The 21,670-nt window shown below is 47.8% G+C and overlaps 2 protein-coding genes across 2 annotated transcripts in view; one reads left to right on the top strand and one right to left on the bottom strand.

Annotated features, from left to right (window-relative positions):
* rgs7b (regulator of G protein signaling 7b) overlaps positions 1-21,670 on the bottom strand; it is a 183,524-nt gene that overhangs the window by 122,827 nt on the left and 39,027 nt on the right. The window lies entirely within an intron of this gene.
* Positions 1-21,670, top strand: part of fmn2b (formin 2b) — a 45,471-nt gene that overhangs the window by 7,267 nt on the left and 16,534 nt on the right. Inside the window, exons 5-16 of the mRNA XM_062475380.1 lie at positions 2,893-3,059; positions 4,684-5,004; positions 5,347-5,497; positions 6,510-6,571; positions 6,923-7,917; positions 8,136-8,280; positions 10,970-11,057; positions 16,664-16,725; positions 20,608-20,699; positions 20,796-20,925; positions 21,090-21,236; positions 21,385-21,444. Of these exons, the coding sequence (XP_062331364.1) occupies positions 2,893-3,059; positions 4,684-5,004; positions 5,347-5,497; positions 6,510-6,571; positions 6,923-7,917; positions 8,136-8,280; positions 10,970-11,057; positions 16,664-16,725; positions 20,608-20,699; positions 20,796-20,925; positions 21,090-21,236; positions 21,385-21,444 (2,420 nt within the window). The remainder of the gene's footprint in view (positions 1-2,892; positions 3,060-4,683; positions 5,005-5,346; positions 5,498-6,509; positions 6,572-6,922; positions 7,918-8,135; positions 8,281-10,969; positions 11,058-16,663; positions 16,726-20,607; positions 20,700-20,795; positions 20,926-21,089; positions 21,237-21,384; positions 21,445-21,670) is intronic.

Raw genomic sequence — 21,670 nt, 5'->3', positions numbered from 1 at the left:
CGTAAAACATTGTATTTGGACGAATTACTTTACATGGTCAGATCAAGTTTTGATGGCATGATTTGCACACCTGGACCTATTTGAACCAATTAGGGTGAGTACAACTTTTTTCTTTGGCATTGTTGAAGGAATGTTCACCGGAAAAAGACGTTGACTTTGCTTGCTATTGCGACTTGATCTTGAATTGGTTTATTTCAATGGAAGCACAAGAATCGTAGCTTTCCAATGATGTATAACATGTGTAGCGTCTAAAAAATATATTTGTTAGAATTTAGTGCGTCGTAACTGAGGGAGGGGGAGGCAGCATTTTTGTCACGCGGGCGAAACAGGAGCGTAAACAGGAAAACCAAGAGAAAATAAATATATATATATATATATTGACTATATATATATATTGTATATGACTGCTTGTCATATACAATGGAAGTGTAAAGCAATGGGGGACCAGTTGTTTATGAATACCTCTGTTTTCAGTGCAGTCAAGTGTTCCATCCTGTACATTTCATGAATTCTACCCCTCCATTGGGATATTGTGGGGGGCTGTGGCTTCAGTCAGGAGGCTGTTATTGCTTTATTTGCGATTAGAAGAAGGGCTCTCAGAAGTTTTGTTTGGCTATTTTCTTCAAGGTTATCAGGCAATATCCCTAAAATAAAGTGTGATTGTTCGGTATGTCTATAAATAAACATGTTTTTACTTCCCTTCGTATATTCTGCCAGTATTCTGATAACTTTGGAAAGTCCCAAAATATATGCGTGTGGTCTCCCACCTTGCCACAACCCCTCCAACATTGGTATTGCTTTGTTTAGATGATATAAGTGGAGTTCTGAAGTATCTCATTTTAATCTTCCATCCAAATTCCCTCCAGTGAGGACTACTGGTTACTCTGTGTCCCTGCTCGCATGAGTTTTCCCATTGAGATTATTGTGTTCCAGAGTGTTATTTAGTAGGAACATTTTTTGTATATATGTAGATATGTAAATAGGCAGAGTTCTTATTGGCCAGATGAAAATACATTCACTCGAGTCCACACAAGTAGAGTTGCTCTAAAATATTTGCCTTGAATCCTATAATGACTCACTCACCTCGAGTCTGGCATCACCGTGGAAACCAATGCTTTCATCCCCTCCTCTCCCCTTCACTCCTCTCCTGTCAACCTGAACCCCCTTGTCATCAGGGGTGTGGACAACTTGTAGTGAAGTTTCTAGGCCAGGCCTCAGTCAGCCCTGCCATGCTAATATTGACTAATGAATCCAATGGAGCGATGCTAATTGAATTAGCGGGTTTGCTCTTCAGCTCAACTGTACCAAGGGCCAGACAGCACTGTGACATGACACAGGCGAGGGCTTAACTAGAGCAGATACTGGCCATTGATTGGTTCTCTCTATCTCAGCGATAAGTGAATTGAACGGTTACGTGTGACCATTCAATTTGGTAAAGTGATTTGTTTTCTTAGCGATGCACAACATTGTCCCTCATGATTTCTGTTGTTCAGTTGTCTAAATGTATCCCTCCAAAATCGAATGTGTTAATATGAGGGTGGTAGACTGTTGATGTTCTTCAGCATTGCTTCATAAAACGAAATACTGCCATAGTCAGTATTCTACTTGTACTAAGCACTGACACAGCCATTCATCATACAAGCATTAATATTATTTCTTTAGCTGTCCTTTCCACTACAGTGTGTCTGCTGATGGCAGTCTGAAGTGTCTGTTTCTGAGCTGGCAGGGGTGCTCAGAAGTAATACTTAACTCTTCACAGGTTTATATTAAGGTGTTTGCTGCATCACCTTCAAGTTACATTACACCATCTGTCACTGTGACGGGCCATGGAGGAGAGGATGGAGGACGAGAGAGGATCTGGAGGCGGGGGGGGGGGGGGTGGTGGAGGAGAGGGTGGATAAGATAAAGCCAGGATGGGAAGTGAGAAAGATGGGGGGGGGGGGGGGAGGGAGAGAGGAGAGGAGAGGGTGGCTGGATGGATGAGAGGCTGGGAGGGAGAGAGGAGAGCGTGGCTGGATGAGAGGCTGGGAGGGAGAGAGGAGAGGGTGGCTGGATGGGAGGATGAGAGGCTGGGAGGGAGAGAGGAGAGGGTGGCTGGATGGGAGGATGAGGGGGGAAAGGAAAGGCAGGGACAGAGGCGCCTGTGACTCATCAGTCACCACTGTGGTTTAAGAGGGGAGAAAATGCACCAACTGCTGTGCACTCAATACTGAGTCTTTAGGGCTGGGTCTATCACTGGGTTTCAAGAATCCACACACACACACACACACACACACACACACACACACACACACACACACAGAGAATGCATGACGTTGACAGATCCATAAATAGACACAGTTTCAACTTGTTGTAAGCATATTTTAAGAGGTGTTGTCACAGTATTGGTTCCAGAAATCCTGTGAACCTGACTAAAAGAGACATACAGTACTGTACTGGTCAGTGTACTTTATGAACAGTAGTGGATCAATAACATCTTAGCCTCACTGTGTCTCAAGAGAGCAAGAAGGCAGAATCCTCATTATCTACCTGTTCCATTCTACTGCACCTGTATTGTTGCCCTACACTTCTGGACACTTAACCAAGTTGATATCCTTTTATCTATTGAAAGCCAAATCCAGTTTACTGTATGCGCTGGATCTATGTCAGGTGCCTCCAGAGTGCACCCAGCAGTGCGTGGGGACATCACAGTAACATACTGTATCTCTCCCTGCCACTGGGTCTCCAGTGGTGCTGAATAAAGAGAGCCAGTGTTACTGGGATGTCTGTCCCCCTTTCCCCTCCCTCTGTTTCCAGAGTGTCCTCCAGAGCTGCTTAGGACAGGCTGAACAACAGCAAGGGTGATGATGCTCTTCCCTGTTCCCCTCCCGTCTCCCCTCTCTGTGACTCCAGGGCGCACCCTGCTGGAGAAGCTGTTCATGCAGCACGAGTCCGGCCCTCCGGAGGAGGCAGAGCGTCTGTGCTCCCGCATCCTGGCCATGGGCCTCCTCCTGCCCTTCTCCGACTGCTTCCGGGAGCAGCTAGGGGGCAGCACCCCCCACATCGTCTCCAAGTTTGACGTGAGTAGAGCTTCATGCTTTCAGATGTGGAACTTTTTATATTTCATTGCACAGTCCATTGAGACTTGTACACAACATACAGTCAACAAAGCACATTTATTTGCTGTAGAATCCTGACAGTTACAGTGCTACCTTTACTTAAACAGTAAAGGTAAAACAGTAAAGCACTGCTGGCCTGCAGGGTTGTTAAACCCAGATGGGGGTTTCTTCATGTTCAGGGTCAGAACCATGAGACTGCTGCTACGCCATGTGCTTGATTCCATCTCTGGATTTCATGCTGCTAGAAACCAGATCATAGAGAAGCGTTGATGGTTACCACGACCCGACCACAGTCGACCCAACTCCAAATTGAAGACAAATGTTCTCAGTTTCACAGCCCTTGATATGCATGAGGCCGTTAAATTGAATCTCGGCTTGGACCCCACAAATACCAGCTGTACAGTGTAGGAACAATCGGTCTCCTTTAGGATAACATGTGTTTTATCTTGTTGAGTTGAGGGTTTAATACAGGCCTGCCGCCTGGTACAGCTAGGACTGACATGACTCAGATGGGATGCTGAGTTTGCTCCTTCAGTCTCATCCATAACATATATTTTTATCTAAACTTGTTTTCACGAATAATATTTCAACCTTTTGAAAGCAATACGTTAGCGATACGTTTCTATAAGAGAGCTATATACAAAATGCCCCCTTGTGGAAACCAAATGCCCCCCCATCTGATTCCTTCTGGATCTGAGCCTGCTCAGCAGTGTGTCTGGCTCGGCTCAGGCAGGATCATATTAATACATGAGGACGCAGTGTCACTGTACAGTAGCAGTGTCTGGGGACCAGAGCTCTGCTGCCAGCGCTCCTGCACGACGTGTGACTTTGTGAACGTGTTTTGGACCACAGACTCACTGAGAACGTGACTGGATAGCTTCGCCAGGCATTGACCTGAATTCATTAAGTCATCCTTTGCCACTTTTCCTCCATGCCCTCCATCCCCTCCTTTCCCGTTACCCCTCCTCACCCTCTCGCCCCCCCCCCCCCTCCCCCCCGTTCACTGCATCCTCCCATCTTTCCCTCCCACCTTCCCTTTCTCCTCCACCCTGCACGCGGAGCATCGTCACTGAGAACCTGATCTGACTGCAAGCCGCAGCCAGGCTGGTCTGCAGCCTAGAAAAAGCTGCAAGGCAAGCAGGAAACCATGCGGGAGGGAGAGAGGGGGGAGAGGGAGACCGGCGGGACGGGACAGGGTTGTCGCGGCCGAGGACGGGGAGGATGTCAGCCACGGCAGATCTACAGCAGAGGAAGAGTCTGGATCATCAGGATCAGGGACAGGTGGAGAGAGGAGAGGAGGCGGACGCTCTCTGGAGCTGAGAGGAGAGGGAGCACTGCAAGGGGCGGGCGACACCTGCGAGAAAGGAACGCAACCTACTGTACCGCCACAACACGGTCTGGATATCATTTCCCGGGAAAAATGCTGACTCACTACCTCGTTCTGTATTCATCCTGGTTCGTTAAGGATAGTCACATTCCTCAGGGAGCACCATCGAACGCCGATCCGGCCGCTACCAGAGACACAGCTACACCATGAAATACAGCGCATGTGATTTACGACCCTGAAACTGACCGCAACATGGAGAGTGTGTCGGACAAGGAGACCGATGCGGACAGAAGGAGACACGCGGACCCAGACAGAGAGGCAGATCCCGAAAGGCATGCGGGCACCGACGCAGAGAGAGCCAGGGACACCGCGGAGCCCGTCAGCTGCCCCCTCTCTGCAGTGGTGTGTGGGGATGCCAGCAGGTCCCTGGTCCTGGCCCAGGTGCCGGAGCTGGTCCGCGAGCTGCTGACAGTCAGCGGGCAGAGCCGGGGTGAGGAGAGGGAGAGGAGGCTGGACCTGGCTTGGCTCAAACTCAAACAGACCGTGCGGCGGAAATGTAGCCTGTTTGAACACTTGCAGGTTAGCCAGCTGAAGCCGGTGGATCCCGCTAGCAGTCATCTTCATCCAGCTATCTGGATTCTAATATCGGTTATGTTGCATTGGATTTCTAGAGGCTCAGTTTAGTATATGGTGATGTCTCTGTATGAGTGATGAAGTGTGATCGTCGTCCATGTACAGCAGCAGTAAAGTCAACCACGAGACCTTGGTGCTGGTTTCGGTTCATGCTGATGCTGATGTGGTTCTTACTGTAGTAGTCAAGCCATGTAGTTGACAGTTGAAAGGTGCCCTTCACTGGTCTGGTGTATATTCATTTCCTCTACTGGTCCTAACTCACCCACCCCTGTTTCCTCCCGCTCCCAGCAAGACCAGCTGTACACCTGGGCGGCAGTGAGCCAGCCACCCCAGTCCATGGAGCACATTGAAGGGCGCATCCCTGGGCAGATTAGGACCCTGTGGCCTCCGCCCAGACCTGGAGGGGAGGACCGGCCTGGCCTGAAGTACACCGAGGCTGGTAGGCAGTGCCAGCATTGTGACCGCCCCCATCACACACACACACACACACACACACACACACACACTGTATATCAAACAAGTAGCACCCACTATAGTTTAGGAATTGACTACGACATACTGAGAAGGTCCCTGTGTGGGAAAACCCTTCCCCTTTCTGCAGTGAGTTCACTTCTCCATCTCTCCGTGCCCTCTCCAGTCTTATTTTATGTGCTCTATTCCTTCTCGGTTAACCTTTCTGTATAGCCACCCAGGCACTTGAGACCCAGCTTTGTCTTGTGCAAGATTTATGCACCGATGTTGAAAGAGAAAGGGAAACGAATAAAGCTAATATATGCAGCCCTGCTCTACACCTCACCTTTTTTACACTCTGGCTTGAACAGTAGGATGGGTTCTGTCTGAGAGGAGCTTGTTTAGAGGAAGGTCCCTAGCTTGTTTGAAATCTACCGAGCATGGCCTGGACAAATGTCAGAAAGGTACTAAATGTTGTTTCTAAATGTAATCTTTCTTTCTTCATGCATTTTCTTCCTATAGAGGATGAAGAGGGTGAGTAATAACTTGATTTGCATGACTAACTTGAACTTGTGCTATGTGTTTATGTAGTTACCACTGTATTTTTATGTCTTCCAAATTACGTGTGTGTAGCTGTTTTGTCGCTTCTACCGCATGGTTTGAAAGGGGGAGAGGTTGCCTGGCAACAATGAAAGAGTCAGGGCTTGGGCAAGCAGAGATGGGGTGTTATTCCCACCATCATGTTGCCCCAAATCTCACCACTGCCTAACTTCCCTTACCCTCTGCTACGGATGCCTCACAGACTACCACTAGCTGACCAAAACATGCTTAGTTATTGTTTTTGTGCAATTTTCCAAATTAACTGTCATCACTGTGTATAGGTCCCACATTGATCTTGATTTACCAGATCAGGCGACTGTGCAGCAGTGTTCACCCCCGTCCTCAGTTCTGTGGTCATGTCTGCCTGTGCTGATCTTGTTTCCCCCTCCCTGTTTCCACAGAGCACCAGGCAGCCATCTTGGGTCTGAAGAGACAACAGAAGGAGCAGGAGAAAGAGCTGCAGGTTAGTACCACGTCCTGCCGATCCAACACACAGGGATCAGACTGTTCCTTGACGCTGACCACCATGAATACTGTAGAACTATGAGATTCTGATCTTTAATCTTCTTCAGTACTTTCTATATGCATTATTTGTACATCGCTTTGGATAAAAGCGTATCCTAAAGGTTATGTAAAATATAATGTATTATCCAGACTGCTGATCACAACTTATGTCAGCAGGGGGCAGCATTCTCATATATTTGCCTGAAAAGTGGGATCCAGTACAAGCGTTACATACTGCAACTGTCTGTGTAGATTCACCTAGTAGCTCTCTCTCTCCTCCTCTCTCTCTCCTTTTCTCTCACATGACCAGGAGGAGTCGGTGTTCAAGACGGTGAAGCTGAAAGAGGAGCATGTAAATGTCATCGAGCAGCTTGAGCAGACCATTGAGGACCTGAGGACCAAGATTGCAGAGCTGGAGAAACAGTACCCCCTGCTGGACAAAGACGGCACTGCCACCAGGGACCAGGAGTGCGGGGGGGAGGCGGGGCTGCTGAGGGCTGTGTGCGATGTGGACCTGCAGACGGACGAGGGACTGTGCCTTCTCCTGGGTCGCCTGGAAGCCAAGTCCGTCCAGACGTCGCCCATGGACGAGGGCTTTAGGTTCAAAGTGCCTTTAGTGGACCAGACACAAGCATCCATGGCCCCACCCCCCCCTCCACCTCCGCCCCTCCCCTCCCAGAATGGGGTGGCTGTTCCCCCCTCTGGCCCCGCCGGCCTCCCCTCTGAACTGCCCGGCTCACCCAAACAGGGGCAGGGATTCGTGTGTACGTGCCAACAGCAGCAGCAGAGTGGTACCCAACCTCCGCCTCCTCCCCCTCCCCCACCCCTCCCTGGCCTACTCGTTCCTCCCCCGCCTCCCCCGCCACCTCCCCCACTTCCAGGGCAGGCCATAGCCCCTCCACCACCCCCACCCCTACCAGGAGGTGCTATGCCTCTTCCTCCACCTCCACCCCCACTCCCTGGTATGTCCATGCCCCCACCCCCTCCACCCTTACCAGGCATGTCAGCACCACCACCACCGCCCCCTCTGCCAGGCGGAGGACCCCCACCCCCTCCACCGCTACCTGGGATGGGACCCCCTCCTCCTCCTCCTCCTGGTTGTGGAGCCCCCCCACCACCTCCACCTCCTCCAGGAGTCTGTTTCCCCCCTACGTCTGGAGGGCTGGGCTCCCTGCCCCCTCCACTGCCCCTGGGACTTTACGCCCTGGGAATGGCCCATGAGAAACCCCCCCGGAAAGGCATGGTTGAGCCTCCCAGGCCCATGAAGCCCTTGTACTGGACCAGAATACAGCTGAATATGAAGAAGTACAAATATTTTGACATACTATGTATGCCATTCTAGCATACATAGTTGTTGCATGTTATTACATTATACAATGTCACTGTGACTGGACTGGTTTCGGGACACCAGAGTTGAATATTACCAGTATTTAATTCAAAGACATCAAACATGTATCTGGCTTGCTACTGAATGTCCGCATTTTCTAAAGGTAAAACCTTGCAATGTCCCCATCTTTCCCCAGGGAGGTGAGCTCCTCTCTGGTGTGGGACAAGGTCGAGGAGCCTGACGTGGACTTCCAGGAGTTTGTGGAGCTGTTCTCCAAAACAGCTGTCAAGGAGAAGAAAAAGCCCCTGTCTGACACCATCACCAAGTCTAAAGCCAAACAGGTACATCTCCTCCTCCTCCGCTCATCCTCCTCATCATCAGAAGCTCCTGTATGAGGTTGACTCTGCGTGCTTGTCAAGGTGTCAAAGTTCTAGACTTTGGGCAGGGAAGGAGTCAGCAGAGGCAGGGAGGGAGCTGACTGAGGCCGAGGCAGGAAAGCAGCAGGTTGAGGTTAGGGCAGCTTGATGTTGGAAGGTGTTTTGGCGTCTGTGGCTTCATTGTTTACCACAATACGGAAGCGTTCTGTCTCCGATCTTAGCTCCCCGACCACTGGTGCTAAAGGCTCAAATCGAAGCAGCTGTCGTCTCTTTCTCTGTTTTTCTCCCTCTTTCTCTATCCCGCATTCTCTATCTTAGCCTTTTTCTAGTTCAATTAGATCTCATTGAACATCTACTGAATTGGATGGTTTCTTTCCAGGCTTACATTCCTGCAGAATGTGTATTGCTCCTGTATAGCGCTTTCTGCTTCATTTTATAATTATTTACATTTCTTACCCATGATTTCATCAACAGCAAAGATATTTTATTCATGTTATGAAGTTGTAGAATTTCTAACCACCATATCTATCTTGTTTGAATTATAGCTGTCCCAAATCACATTACTTTCTGCCAAGTTGTGTTTTTGCTGTAAATCTGGAGGCAATTTTGAGTCGCCAAATAAAAGTGTTTTAGGAATTTTATTTGTTTCAGCAATTGACCTCCTAAATAGTTCGGTTGAAAAAAACTCTCACCTTTGATGTGTTTCAGAGGAACTGAGAGCTCAGTCAGTCTGTGGTTCCTGCTTTAAACATGACCTCAGACACAAACTGATTGAAATAATTGGTATCTTTTTTTATTTTTTCTTCTTTTTCCCCCAAGCTTCCAAACGACCAGAAGTTGTCCAGAAACATTTTTCTTCATAGGAAGTAACATGTTTTCTTTACTGAAATTGCAGAAGGCATGTTGGCAATAGGAAGTGTTTAAGTAAGGATATATAATTCATTCCTAGCAGCTCTTAGAGGCTGCTAAAGGGAATGCCAGAGTTCTAAGAATGTCAGTAACACATTTGTGCTTCCACGCTGTTTGTCTAGACATGGGTGCCCACCCAGCTTTGTCAAGGCTCACTCTTGATGACGCACCATTGTCCAGCATGTTGATACAGATCTTGACACGAAGTTCGGAGAATGGGGTTTTGTTTTTGCTGCAGCTCTGCGTGAGCATGTGTGTTTGCGTGTGCATGTGTGTGTCTGCAGGCACAGAGAAAGTCATGACTGGCTGGAGACCCTTGGTTCTCCAGTATTGTGGTTGAGTGACCTGATATTCCCCTCTAGAGCAGACTCTGGTCTGGGCTTGGACCATAACCCCCCCCTCCCCCTCAGTAATTATCTAATCAGTGCAGGAGAGGAGTGTGGACCAGCTGAGGCTGGTCAGGAATGGGACCCTGCTCCTTTCGGATGATCACGCACAGGCGTCTTTCCAATGTTTCCAATGCCTTGTCTTGTTTTCTTCAACTTTGCTTTTGTTTTTGTTTTCCTCATTAAGAAATTGTGTGCCAGGGTGCTGTAGGGGACAGGCTATTGGAAACGTTCACAGACAGATTTATGTGTGTGTGTGTGTGCTGCAAGTCAAGTCCAGGCAGTATTCTTGGAGCCGTTTTCCTCGGCCTTTCACATTTATTGTCAGTTTAAGGAATTCTTGTCTATCCAGTGCTGCTGCAGTGAGCTCGCTAACAGACTACATCTCCAGGTACACAATGAGCACATCTGCTTCCAATGAACACTTAACGCAAGGAGATAATAAACGTCAGAGGAGCGAGTAACTGCTTAACTGGGATGGCAGGCTTTTAAAGTCAATTGACCATCACTGCCCTTGACTTCTGGGACAGGAGTCAGAGGATGTGAACTAGACAGTCAGTTTGTTTCTTTCTCTTTCTTTCTTTTTGGTCTTTGCTTTCCTTCTCTCTATTCCACTATCTCCCTCCTTCATCTCTTCCTTCACCTTGACGTGAGTCCTTTACTCCCTTATGACCAAATTGCCTCAATAATGTAAATAAAGTGATAGTTTAAAGGGATGCTTCAGCCAACAATCCAAAATACATATTTGTGGTGCTCCAAGCGCCCAAAAAAGTGTCTGTCTCTATCCAAAAATCATGACCAGGTTACTCAAGAGAGTCCACAGATATGTTGTGAGTAGTTTCATGTAGGAGCTATTTTCTTTCTACCAAACTTCCTACATGAAACTGCTCACAAGAAGTTCTGTGGTTTATCTTGAGTAACCAGGTCATGATTTTTGGCAGGAGACATTGCTGCTGAGTTTATCCAATGGGTTTTTGGACGCTTTAATTACCACAAGCCGAGTTCCATCTATCTCCAGCATATCTTAGAAGGCCAATATCTCTAAAACTCGGCACTTAAACAATCTAGATGGATTCATAGTACTATAGGTAAGAGGAAAAATATGAATTTTAGAATGTTTGGTGAACTGTCCCTGTAAGGATATGTAGTATGTAATGATGCATGTGCTCATGTAACCAGCTTTATTGATATCTGCATAAAAGATTTCTAGCAGACGCTTCTACCCAAAGTGGCGTACAAGTAGTGCAAGTAGAACAGCAGAAATTCAAGGATCAGAAGTGCATGATACTAACATGTTTGATCACAGATGCAGTGTGTTGCGTGTGCCTTCATCAGCCATCTCTGCCTGTGTGTTTCAGGTGGTGAAGCTGCTGAACAACAAGCGTTCCCAGGCAGTAGGCATCCTGATGTCCAGTCTGCACCTGGATATGAAGGACATCCAGCATGGTGAGTCCAGGGGCCAGGCCTCAAACCGCTCCAGAGACCCTCCATAGGAGGACCATGGGACCACGTTTATGAAGTCTGGGAGGCTGTGAGGGCGAGGCTGGCGTGCCTCAAATAGATGTCCTGACTCGATGCGTTCAGTCCAGCTCCGAGCTCTCCTCAGCTTCCAGTAGGAGCCGGTATTGAATGGGTTTCCTTCAGATAGTCTGTGTGTGCGTCAGAGCCTCCCTTGTATTTCCTTGTCCTCGTTGACTGACCCAGTCTCGCTGTTCCATTGTCGTTGTTGTTGTTGTTTGTGTCGTTGATACGATTGTTTGGTTTCAGACATTCTGTGGTTGGGAAAGGTCCCTGGCTGGTATCTCTCTCTCTCCCCCCCTTTTGTATCTCGCCCTCCTCCGTCTCACTTTCAACCCCCCCCCTCTCTCCACCTTTTCCACCCTTACTCACCAGTGCAGTTTACTGTAAGATGCAGTACAGTTGCTGATTTGCATCCATTACATTCAGTGTTAAATCTCCTCTGCCATGAAAGGCAAATCGTGGATTTATTTGTCGCCACATTTGAATTATAAACAGTGAAGACAAAAGTGACAGCCATTTGCATGAGTAATGTTGGTTTCTGCTTTTCTCTAAAACGCCACAGCACTCAACAGCAATGTGTTGAGGTTTGGCTGTGTGTCGGAGTCACAGACATTACTGTTTGGTTTGTGTTCTTTGGGTTTCTACAACTCCCAATACAGGACATATGTCTGGATGGTTGATGTAATTCAACCAGCAAGAATCTCAGGAATTCCTTATCCACTATCCCCATTCTCCACACAAACACACACACATGCACAGGCACAAAATGTTTTCATCAAGCGAGAGACACATTTGTTCCTGCTAAATCTTTAGCAAGGCAGTCAGCATATTAAGGTGTCAGTGTTCAGGACTCCATCCTGTCAGACTTACACCCCCCCCCACACACAGAGCGGTAGCGGCGTAGTGAGGAGCCGAGGCTGGCGCCAGGCGTGTGTGGTATTGTGGAGAACTGCAAATGGATCTCAGTCAGAGAGGGAAACGTGAAAACAATGATGCGGCCCTGCCTCAGCTCAGAGCCTCAGCTCAGAGCCTCAGCTCAGAGCCTCAGCTCAGAGCTCGGGCCGCTCGGAGCATAATGGGAACCGACTGCAACACGGATGTATCGTCTCCCATCTGTTTGTGGTGGTGGTAACCGGGGGTAACCATATATCGTGTGGTAGAGAGAAATGCCCGCTTATCAACGACAGGGAATAGAATGAGAGGGGGGGGTGTGGGTTGGATCGGTGGGGGGGATAAAATAATCCCCATATATGAAGATCTAGTTCAGTGTGGCGCAACATGATAATTTAAGAACGGAGATCTGCTATTGTAAGCCAGTTTAAGCTAGTTGCTAAACTGGATTCTGCAGATGAACTAGCTGTGAGACGTCCCTGTAGATGACATTAGTTCACCTCAAACACTGCTGGGGGAAAGGGAAGGAGAGAGAGACCTCTCACACTGCTGGGGGAGAGGGAAGGAGAGAGAGACCTCTCACACTGCTGGGGGAGAGGGAAGGAGAGAGAGACCTCTCACACTGCTGGGGGAGAGGGAAGGAGAGAGAGACCTCTCACACTGCTGGGGGAGAGGGAAGGAGAGAGAGACCTCTCACACTGCTGGGGGAGAGGGAAGGAGAGAGAGACCTCTCACTGCTGGGGGAGAGGGAAGGAGAGAGAGACCTCTCACACTGCTGGGGGAGAGGGAAGGAGAGAGAGACCTCTCACACTGCTGGGGGAGAGGGAAGGAGAGAGAGACCTCTCACACTGCTGGGGGAGAGGGAAGGAGAAAGAGATATTCCGTCCGTTTATTTTAGCTCTGCAAATCCATCAGGCCTCTATGGGGGTGGAATGTTGCTGTATATTTTATACCGGTGCCAGAAGAATTTGTCGTTAATTTCCGTCTAATCAATGTGTTTATATGCCAGCGGGCCAGGCATATGCAAGGGCTCTGTCACGAAGATCAGGCCTATCCTTTGTTAAACATCTAGTCGCAGGATTGGAGGGAGATTCTCCATCCAGCTTTCCCTGGTTCTCATTGGATTGGTGTTAGCCTGCGGTTGCCAGGTTTGAGCTCCCCGACCCTCTCCACCTCCCATCCTTGTAAGTCTGTAAAATGATCTTGGGAATTTGTAATGGTGTCAGGAAAGGTGCATACCCTAAATCAACCCTGCACTCTTGCCCTCTAGATGTGTGTCTGTGTATGGCTCCTAAATCAGAGGCCTAGGCTGAGGTATGGATGCACTCTGTGATTATCGCATCTACAGAGGGGATCAGATAGATTGCCTGTGGTTATTTACAGGAATCTGTAAGTGTTCACATCTTCCATAGATCTCCTTTTCTAAACAGTTAATCTGACTTGGCACATTTGCATGGATATGAATCGCTAGCCTGGCGTCTAATAGCATAGTTGTGAACACAGGCAAGCGTTCTCTTCGCATATATCACTATTAATTTCCTTTTGAAAATAAGCTACTTCTAGTCATTATCACATAGCTGCGGCTAGATCATAAAATATGATTTTCTGAAGTTTCCCTGCTCCACCCCCAACCCCAAATTCATCCTGTAGAAAGGATTGTATGCAGGTGTGAGAACCCATACATGAGAACCCAGGCTGCTTCCCTCCCTGTGGTGGTTCTGTACTACTCCCCGTTCTAAGGGAGTTCTGCTCCCTGCCTTTAGTCATGTCTTGAGTTTGACCTGTAAAAGGATTACATGTGTCTCATATATCCCATGTCCCATACAGCATCTGTGACTGGACATGTAGTGAGATGGAGAGCTATCCTCCCCCGTCTGGGCTGATTTACAGCCGGTGTGTACATTCAAAACGTTGGCGGTATCTGTTGGCCCTTCCAGGAGGTCAACTCCATAGAGGAGTTGGATGAGGACACACGCATGCTGAAGTGCGAGCGCATAAGCGCTGAACACACACCTTCTTGCTGTCTATCTCTCTCTCACTTACTCACTCTCACACACACACACTGTATTGTAAAAAAAAAAGTAAGTAAAGCAGGAGCGTACAAAAGACAGGGTCAGCTTTTCAAATGTAAAGTTTGTCAGTTATATGTGTTGAGCACAGCTTTGTCTCAATGTTCTGGTCTTTGGTGGTCAGACCAGGAATACCTTGCCAGATACAGAAATCCTGCTTGATTTGACATGGGAATAATGTCCACGTCTACTTTTCAACTGATTTAAGATTTCAGTCCCAAAATAATATACTATTTAATGTATCAATTTTACCTTGGATTGTCAAATACTTGGACTCCAGCTGGTCTCAGCATCTTGGACCAATGAAGTTTTCTGTGGAATCCAATGAGGCTGTTACTACTGGGGTGTATGCCTGTCTCAGTGTGTGTTTATGTGTGTGTGTGTGCAGGGCGCTGTGGTAGAGCTGTTCCTATACCTCCATGTTATGCAGGGAATAAATCCAAAGAAAGCCAAATAACTAATTTCTGTGTGATTGTTGATAGTGTCATTTTACCAACACACTCCTTATGTAGAATGGACTGTATACATACTGTAATATCTTAATGCCGTTTCCTACAGGTCTCGTTTCAAACAGTGAGGAATGATAAACATGGATATCCTTTGAGCTGGGACAACGGCTGGATGCAGTGTTAACGAGGCTGGTTTGATGTGCCTGTGTGTGTCTGGCTCTTGTCAACTTCACACCTCGCGCTGAGATGTTTTTCGTTGCTACCATCAATGCAACAAAAAAAAACTGTAGCTCATCAGCACTGAGCTCAAACAAAAGGCTGGATTTCACCCAGAATTGTTTATTGTTTAGTGCGTGCTACTCTGCCTCAGATCACAAATGAAAACAATACCACTCCTTTAGCCCTGCTTGGCTGGTTCCTAGGGTAAAGGAAACCTCCATACTGAAGGTCTACACACCCAGAGCCATGCACACCTCTCAGCTCTCCCTTCCTCACCAGTGTCGTGGCGGTAGCAGCACAGTAACACGCTCTCGTCCTTTGGGTGCAGTTTCTCACTCGCTCAGACAAACCTGTCCCATATCAACACTCCTGACCCTCACTGGAGGAGTGTTGACTCTCTCTCTCTCACACACACCGCACACCGCACACACATGCAGATAGACCGATGGGCGGCCGAGCTCCACCTCTCTTACCTCCTCCCTCCGTGGCCTCAGCACCCGAAAGCCCTGCGATGTAACACTATATCTTAGATTAAACAATCCACATCTTCAGCTCTGTTTGTGTTCAAACATTTACTTTTAAAGGATTACAGTTGGAGGCGCCAGATCCCTGGCCGCCGAGACAAAGAGGCGACAGCGGGAATTCAGGCACCGCCTCTTTGTTCTCTGACAGGCCCGAGGTAGCGGGTGCTTTCATCAGCGCCCTCGTCAGCGCGGCCATGTGCTGCTGACTGATTAAATGTTGATAGGCAAATATTTCCACCCTCCGTGGAGGTGAGCGCCTGTGTGTGTGTGTGTGTATAAAAGTGAGTTTGTTGCCATGTGTGTGTGTGTGTGTGTGTGTGTGTGTGTGTGTATGTAGGTTTTTGTTTCGGAATGCAGACATAGCTGTGTGTATTGGAGTGCGCATGTGTGCGTTTTGTGTTTCTCTCTAACCAGGTGTAGTGTTTCCAGAGACTGTGTCAGCCCACAGCAAAGAGAAAGCTCCAACACAATAGGATGGCAGACTAGAGGTTTCTGCAGGGCTGCTCAGTTTGGACAACTGTCATGTTCCTGTACATGAAGCTTTGAGAGAGATAGACATGCATAGGCTATGATGATGACATGAATGGTCTGGGAGTGTGTAGCTTGGTATCTGTAGTTTTTAGGTGCTGGAGAAGAGTAGTCCCAGTCTGACAGTCTTGACTGGAGGGACCCCCACCTGAGACAAATCTAGTTAATTGCCCCCAGACTCATCACACCCCCATTAAGCTGCTTAGTGGTGTCAAGCTTGGTCGGCTGGAAGGGATGGTTGCTACAAGCAGTTTGGGAGAGGGTGACATGGGATTGGGGGGATCCTGTGGGTGGCACTGAACCCTGTGGGAATAGGAAAGAAATATGTCCAAATCTGCTGTAAAGCTGTGGGCTTGACACGGTGAGGGTTTGACCTGGAGTAGGGGCCAAGCAGAGAGGTTATTACTGGGAGGGATTAAAGCAGGCCCAGCCAGCCCTGCAGACCTGCCTGTGGGACACCAATGAGCTTATTTGGTGTCGCTGGTACCGGCCACCATCTCTCTTTCTTTCTCTCTCTCTCTCTCTCTCCCCCTCCCTCCTTCTGTTGGTGGTACGGTTCCCTCCTCCCCTTCTCTCGGCTCTCAGGGCTCCTGATCACGCTCGCTGGCGTCTTGTTGGCGCTGGCGTCTTGGCCGGCGAGCAGGGTTTAAGACAAGTGGCGCCACGGCGTGTTGTGTCCTTATGGCGGCGTGCGGGGGGGCCAGGAGCTCAGGAGCGCTGGCCTTTCACCTCATGACCACTGGTTACACTCTATTAACCTCTGACGTGTCACTCCTTGTTGGAAACCTCTTTTTCTCGCCCTATTTCTCTTTTTCTAAACATTTCTCCATCTCTCTCCCCCCTCTCTCCAGCCATTATGAACCTGGACAACACTGTGGTGGACCTGGAGACGCTGCAGGCCCTCTACGAAAACGTAAGTATCTCACCCCCAGCTGACCCCTGCATCAAAGGTAGTCAAAGGTCACTGAAGGTCAATCATCCGTCAATCCCTTAACCCATCAGAACAGAAGGTATTGCGAGCTTTCTGTGACAGAGTACCACAATGCACCAGTGTAGAATATCTACCAGGAAGGAGACTTGAAGAAACAGACACTGAACATGGCCCGTTCAAACACACAGCAGGGACAATACCAAGTGTTTCTCATCAAACTCCTAAATGGGTAGTGCTCTGTTCTATAACTTTGAAACCTACTGTACAGAACATACTGAATAATTGAGTCCATCTTGTTATTTAATCTCCTGAGTAATCAGATTGATCTAGAGCCTTTGATACATGTGCAAAGAGGGAGGGACACAGAGAGAGAGAAAGAGAGAGAGAGGAGTTTTTGTACAGGATGTATACGCTTGGAATCCTCTCCAATATCTGGACTTCAAATGTAGTCTGGTTAACATCAAAAGGCCCAAATCGAAACGAACTGCAATAATATTACAATGAATCTGTGGACTGCAAAGGCTGCATAGAAACGCTCTGTGTTTACTGCAGAATCAGCCTCGTAAAAACCCAAATTACCCTCGTTTGCCATCTCGGAAGAACGCACGTTTGTTTCATGTATTAAAACTGGCACCAGAGTTTGGTCCTCTTTTTTTTCTTCATAATGTCATGCAATTGACTTTGGTTACATACTGTATCCAGTGACATTATTAATGTTGCTTTCATTAAAAGAAATCACGTAAGAGCAAAAGAAAGAAAGGAGCGCTCTTGGCTCTTTGTGCTCTCACATACCTGATATCAATTACTGGAATGTCGTGGTGTATTAGCAGGCCAGTCGCTGGCTCTGTGTAGAGGCAGCGAGGACCCTTAAAAGGTTGTGTCTGGCTGGAGACTACTCACAGCTCCCCCCCCACTACAGACCCCCGGTCCGACTGATGGCCACAATGTCCAATAGACTCCGACGTGTTACAATAAATCCTTAAAATCAAGGTCAAAAGACTGGCCTTTCCCGTTCTCTCTCTCTTTCACTTTGAGAAATGAGTTAATCTTTAGTAAAGTTAGTCTCTTATTGAGGGATGCCTTTTCATTGAGGAGGACGTATTTGTCTCATTGTCGCCAGACATGCAATGACCATGTACACACTTCTCTTTTTGGTTACAACTTCTTTATTTTTCTATTGCCAACTGGAAGCTCCTGAATATTTCCTTTATCAGGATCTGTCTCTGCTTTGTATCTATCAGAAAAGATGGTATTTGCTGTCCAGTGCCAGATAGCAGATTGCAGTGTTTTTAATGTTCCAAATACGTGTCTGGTTCGAGCTTTGGTAAATGCCTTTTGTGTTTGACACAAGATTCTCTCTCTTTCTCTCTCCCCCCCCTCTTTTCTACTTGCCTGAGGCGCAGTTTCAAAACCCCCAGTTTGTGTTTCTATATTTTTGTTTTGACTCTTTACATGCAAGACTCCATCCTGTCGCCCTTTCCTAATTCACCACCATAGAAAGCTTTATGGCAGGCCCCGCCAGGCTCTAACTGGCACAGCTCTCCTCTGGCCCCCTGCTCCTCCCGGGAGACCCTGTTTCTTGTAAGGCCCCGCTCAGCCCCCGGGCCCTCAGGCGTTCCATGGTTCGGCAGTTTGTCTGCCCGTTATGGCACCAGGGCACCCCTGAGAAGGCCTGTGACTGGAATGTCTTGGAGGACTATACTTCATCCCCCACTCCACTTCTCCCTCTCTCCTCTTCTCTTCATCCTTCACTTCTGTACTCTTTCATCCCTTGTTCATTCCTCTCATCCATCCTCCACTCCTTTCAGACCACCACCACCCCTCTCTTTTCTCCTCCCCTCCCCCCTTTTTCACCTCCATCCTCACTCTTCAGAGACGTCCGATGTCAGCCTCCTCTTGTAGCTACAAAAGAGAAAAAATGTAGGGAGTTACAGTACTGTATGAAAAGAGAGAGGAATGGGAGAAGGAAACATGAAGATGTTTGTGTCTGGACAGCTTATTCAGTAATTATGGAAACCAGGCCTGCAGAAATGGTATTCAGAAGAATTGAAAAAAGAGAAACACTGTAAAAACACAGTGCTTTACAAATGTTCAATACAGGGTTTTTTTTTTCTTCCATTATTGCTGCAACTCTGGTTCATGTTTCTGGTTCGGATGTTTAGGTCGTATGTGTTGGGATCTTACCCACACGTCAAGATACTATTACTGATTACCCAGAGCCAAGATACACATTTATCCCTCGTGTCTTTTGACAATAGAGCACTCTCTTGATTTCCCATCTATGCCTCCCATCCCGAAATCACAATCCCACTGAATGGAAAAAGGCTGCTTTTTATTAAAACTATTTACACTTTAAAAACCTGGTGAATTAGAAGCAGAAGCCCTTGCCCTTGTGGACAGATGGCAGAGTGAACAGAATCCTAATCACTGTGTTTGATGCCCACGTTTGAAGTGCTGTGGAAGCATGCTGCAAGCCGAGCGGGGACCTTGAAGCTTTGCCCCCCCCCCCCCCTCCCTGCCCCCCCCCCCTCCCTGCCCCCCCCCCCCCCCCCCCTCTGATTGATTTTGGTGATGGAGCTTAATGGATCTGAAGGTTTTTCCAAAGTTTACATTCACACCAAGGCTGCTCTCCTTCCCCCGCCCCCTCCCCTTACTCACCCTCTCTCTCCCCCCTCTCTTCCCCTGACCCATGTCACTATAAAAGAGGGAGCTATAATACTACATGATGGAGCTCATTCCTCCTTAGTGTTTTTTTGTCTCCTTTCTTGTTTCCTCTTTCTCTCTCTCTCTCTCTCTCTCTCTCTCTCTCTCTCTCTCTCTCTCTCTCTGGTGCTTTTTGAACACGCTCCATCCTTCCCCCACCACTGCTAAGTGGTTAAAACGGTGTTGGGTCGTCAGGGTGTTTGATCTAGACGTGAAGTGTTTACCGTGGTGTTTACTTTACTCTACAGCTGGTATGTTTACAAGGGCTAGCCAATCCATTCAGACAGCCACTCACACCTAGCGGCCCTCTGTCAGAGTTTCACAAAGGCACACCATTGAGTTTGGAGCTGAGGTGCTTTGGATTACAATGATTGCCTTTTGGTTTCATGCTAGATGCTTCAACTTGACCAAGAGGGAGTTGGGTTAAGAAACGGTGCAGTATGCAGTATAGTATGGTTGATATAAGACATGTCCAGTACATGAAGACGTGTTCTCGACCATGGAGCATATTGGCCTAATCTTGCTGAATTAAATCATCACTCGGAGGCTGTCGAGCTGTTTTGGTTTGGTCCCTTGTTTTGAGTCTGTTTTGAACCATTCATTAGTTTATTTGTGAAGTGTTTTATTATTATTATTACAAGCATAGTTTTCTCTAGGGGCAGTGCTACACCGGCCCTCCTGACGTCTAAGAACGATTCAACGTTTTGTATAATTAAGGGTTAACCACATTGTCAGTTGTGCTATAGAATGCTGAGAGAAGGAAACACTAGAGACATTGTGGCTTCTCTCCTCTTTTATTGCTTTGGTTTTCCCCTTAAGCCCACTCAGCAAGGAAATGTTTGTTCTGGAGTTGTTGGCTTGTACACAATAGTTTGGGCGGCAGGATCAAAAAGCCTTTCTGGTAAAAGTGTTTAAATGTTAAACCTCAATAATGTTGTTGTGTGTGTAGCATAGTCTTATGTTGTGGTCCTAGTTAGCCACTCCAGGAGAGTGAATTATGATATCTTGTGGTGTTTACTATTTCTCGTATGTAGATTGCATAATCGTTGACCCCAAAACCCTAATAAAGATCTTACAATGACATCAGGATTACCAATCATGTGTCCTTTAAAACATTCCTGCTGATACAGAAGTTATTGTTTTGTTTTTGCTTCTCCACAGAGAGCACAACAAGATGAGATGGATAAGATTGAAAAGCACATCAAATCCTCCAAAGACAAAGAAAACGCCAAGCCCCTGGATAAGCCTGAACAGTAAGACCACCATACTTACTTGTACAAACGTTCCAGTGACTAGAATCTAAAGTTTAGTGGAAGATCCCGCTTCTTTCCTTCTCTCCTCCATCCCAGGTTTCTGTTCCAGCTCTCAGAGATCCCTAACTTTTCAGGCAGGGTCTTCTGTATCCTCTTCCAGTCCACCTTCTCTGAGTGCAGCTCCTCCATCCACCGCAAGCTAGAAATCCTGCAAAGAGCCTGCACTGTAAGTGTGTGTTTGTGTGTGCTAATTATTGTGTGTACTTTTTGCCCTTGTCCCTTATTCGGCACTTCCTCTCTTATCTCTGTCATCCTCCCTCTCTTTTCCACATTCATACATTTTCCCTCTGTGCCCTTATCCCCCCCCCCCCCCCCACACACACACACCAGATCCTGCAGAGTGGAAACGGGGTGATGAAGGTGCTGGGTCTGGTTCTGGCCTTTGGGAACTTCATGAATGGAGGGAACCGGACCAGAGGCCAGGCGGATGGCTTCAACCTGGACATCCTGCCCAAGCTCAAGGACGTGAAGAGCAGTGTGAGTGGGACTGAGCCTGCATCCTCGTCACTGAGTGTTGGTGAAACCCAGTGCCACAGAATCCAGGCTAGCAAAGCTAGCGATTTAGACCTGTTTGCATATTACTGTAAGTAGTTACTTTTGTGCTGTGTTTCTTTTCAAATCACAGGACAACATGCGAAGTCTTCTGTCCTACATTGTGGCTTACTATCTCAGGCACTTTGACGAGGTAAGTCCTCAACCTGTTCATTTTCACGTCCCAGACTCCCAGCCTTCTACTATGGATACATGTTTCAGACATGCTGCTCTCTAATGTCTTGGGAAGTGAGGAGAGAGAGAGAGTGAGAGAGTGAAAGAATGTTGTTAAATGTTATTTATTTTCCCTCCTTATTTTCTGCTCTAACTAATGCTCTCTGCTCCGCTCTGCTCTGCTCTGTTCTGCTGGCCTGTAGGCA

Source organism: Osmerus eperlanus, chromosome 12, assembly GCF_963692335.1.
Source record: "Osmerus eperlanus chromosome 12, fOsmEpe2.1, whole genome shotgun sequence".
Lineage (NCBI taxonomy): Eukaryota > Metazoa > Chordata > Actinopteri > Osmeriformes > Osmeridae > Osmerus > Osmerus eperlanus.
This window is presented reverse-complemented; position numbering and strand designations above follow the sequence as displayed.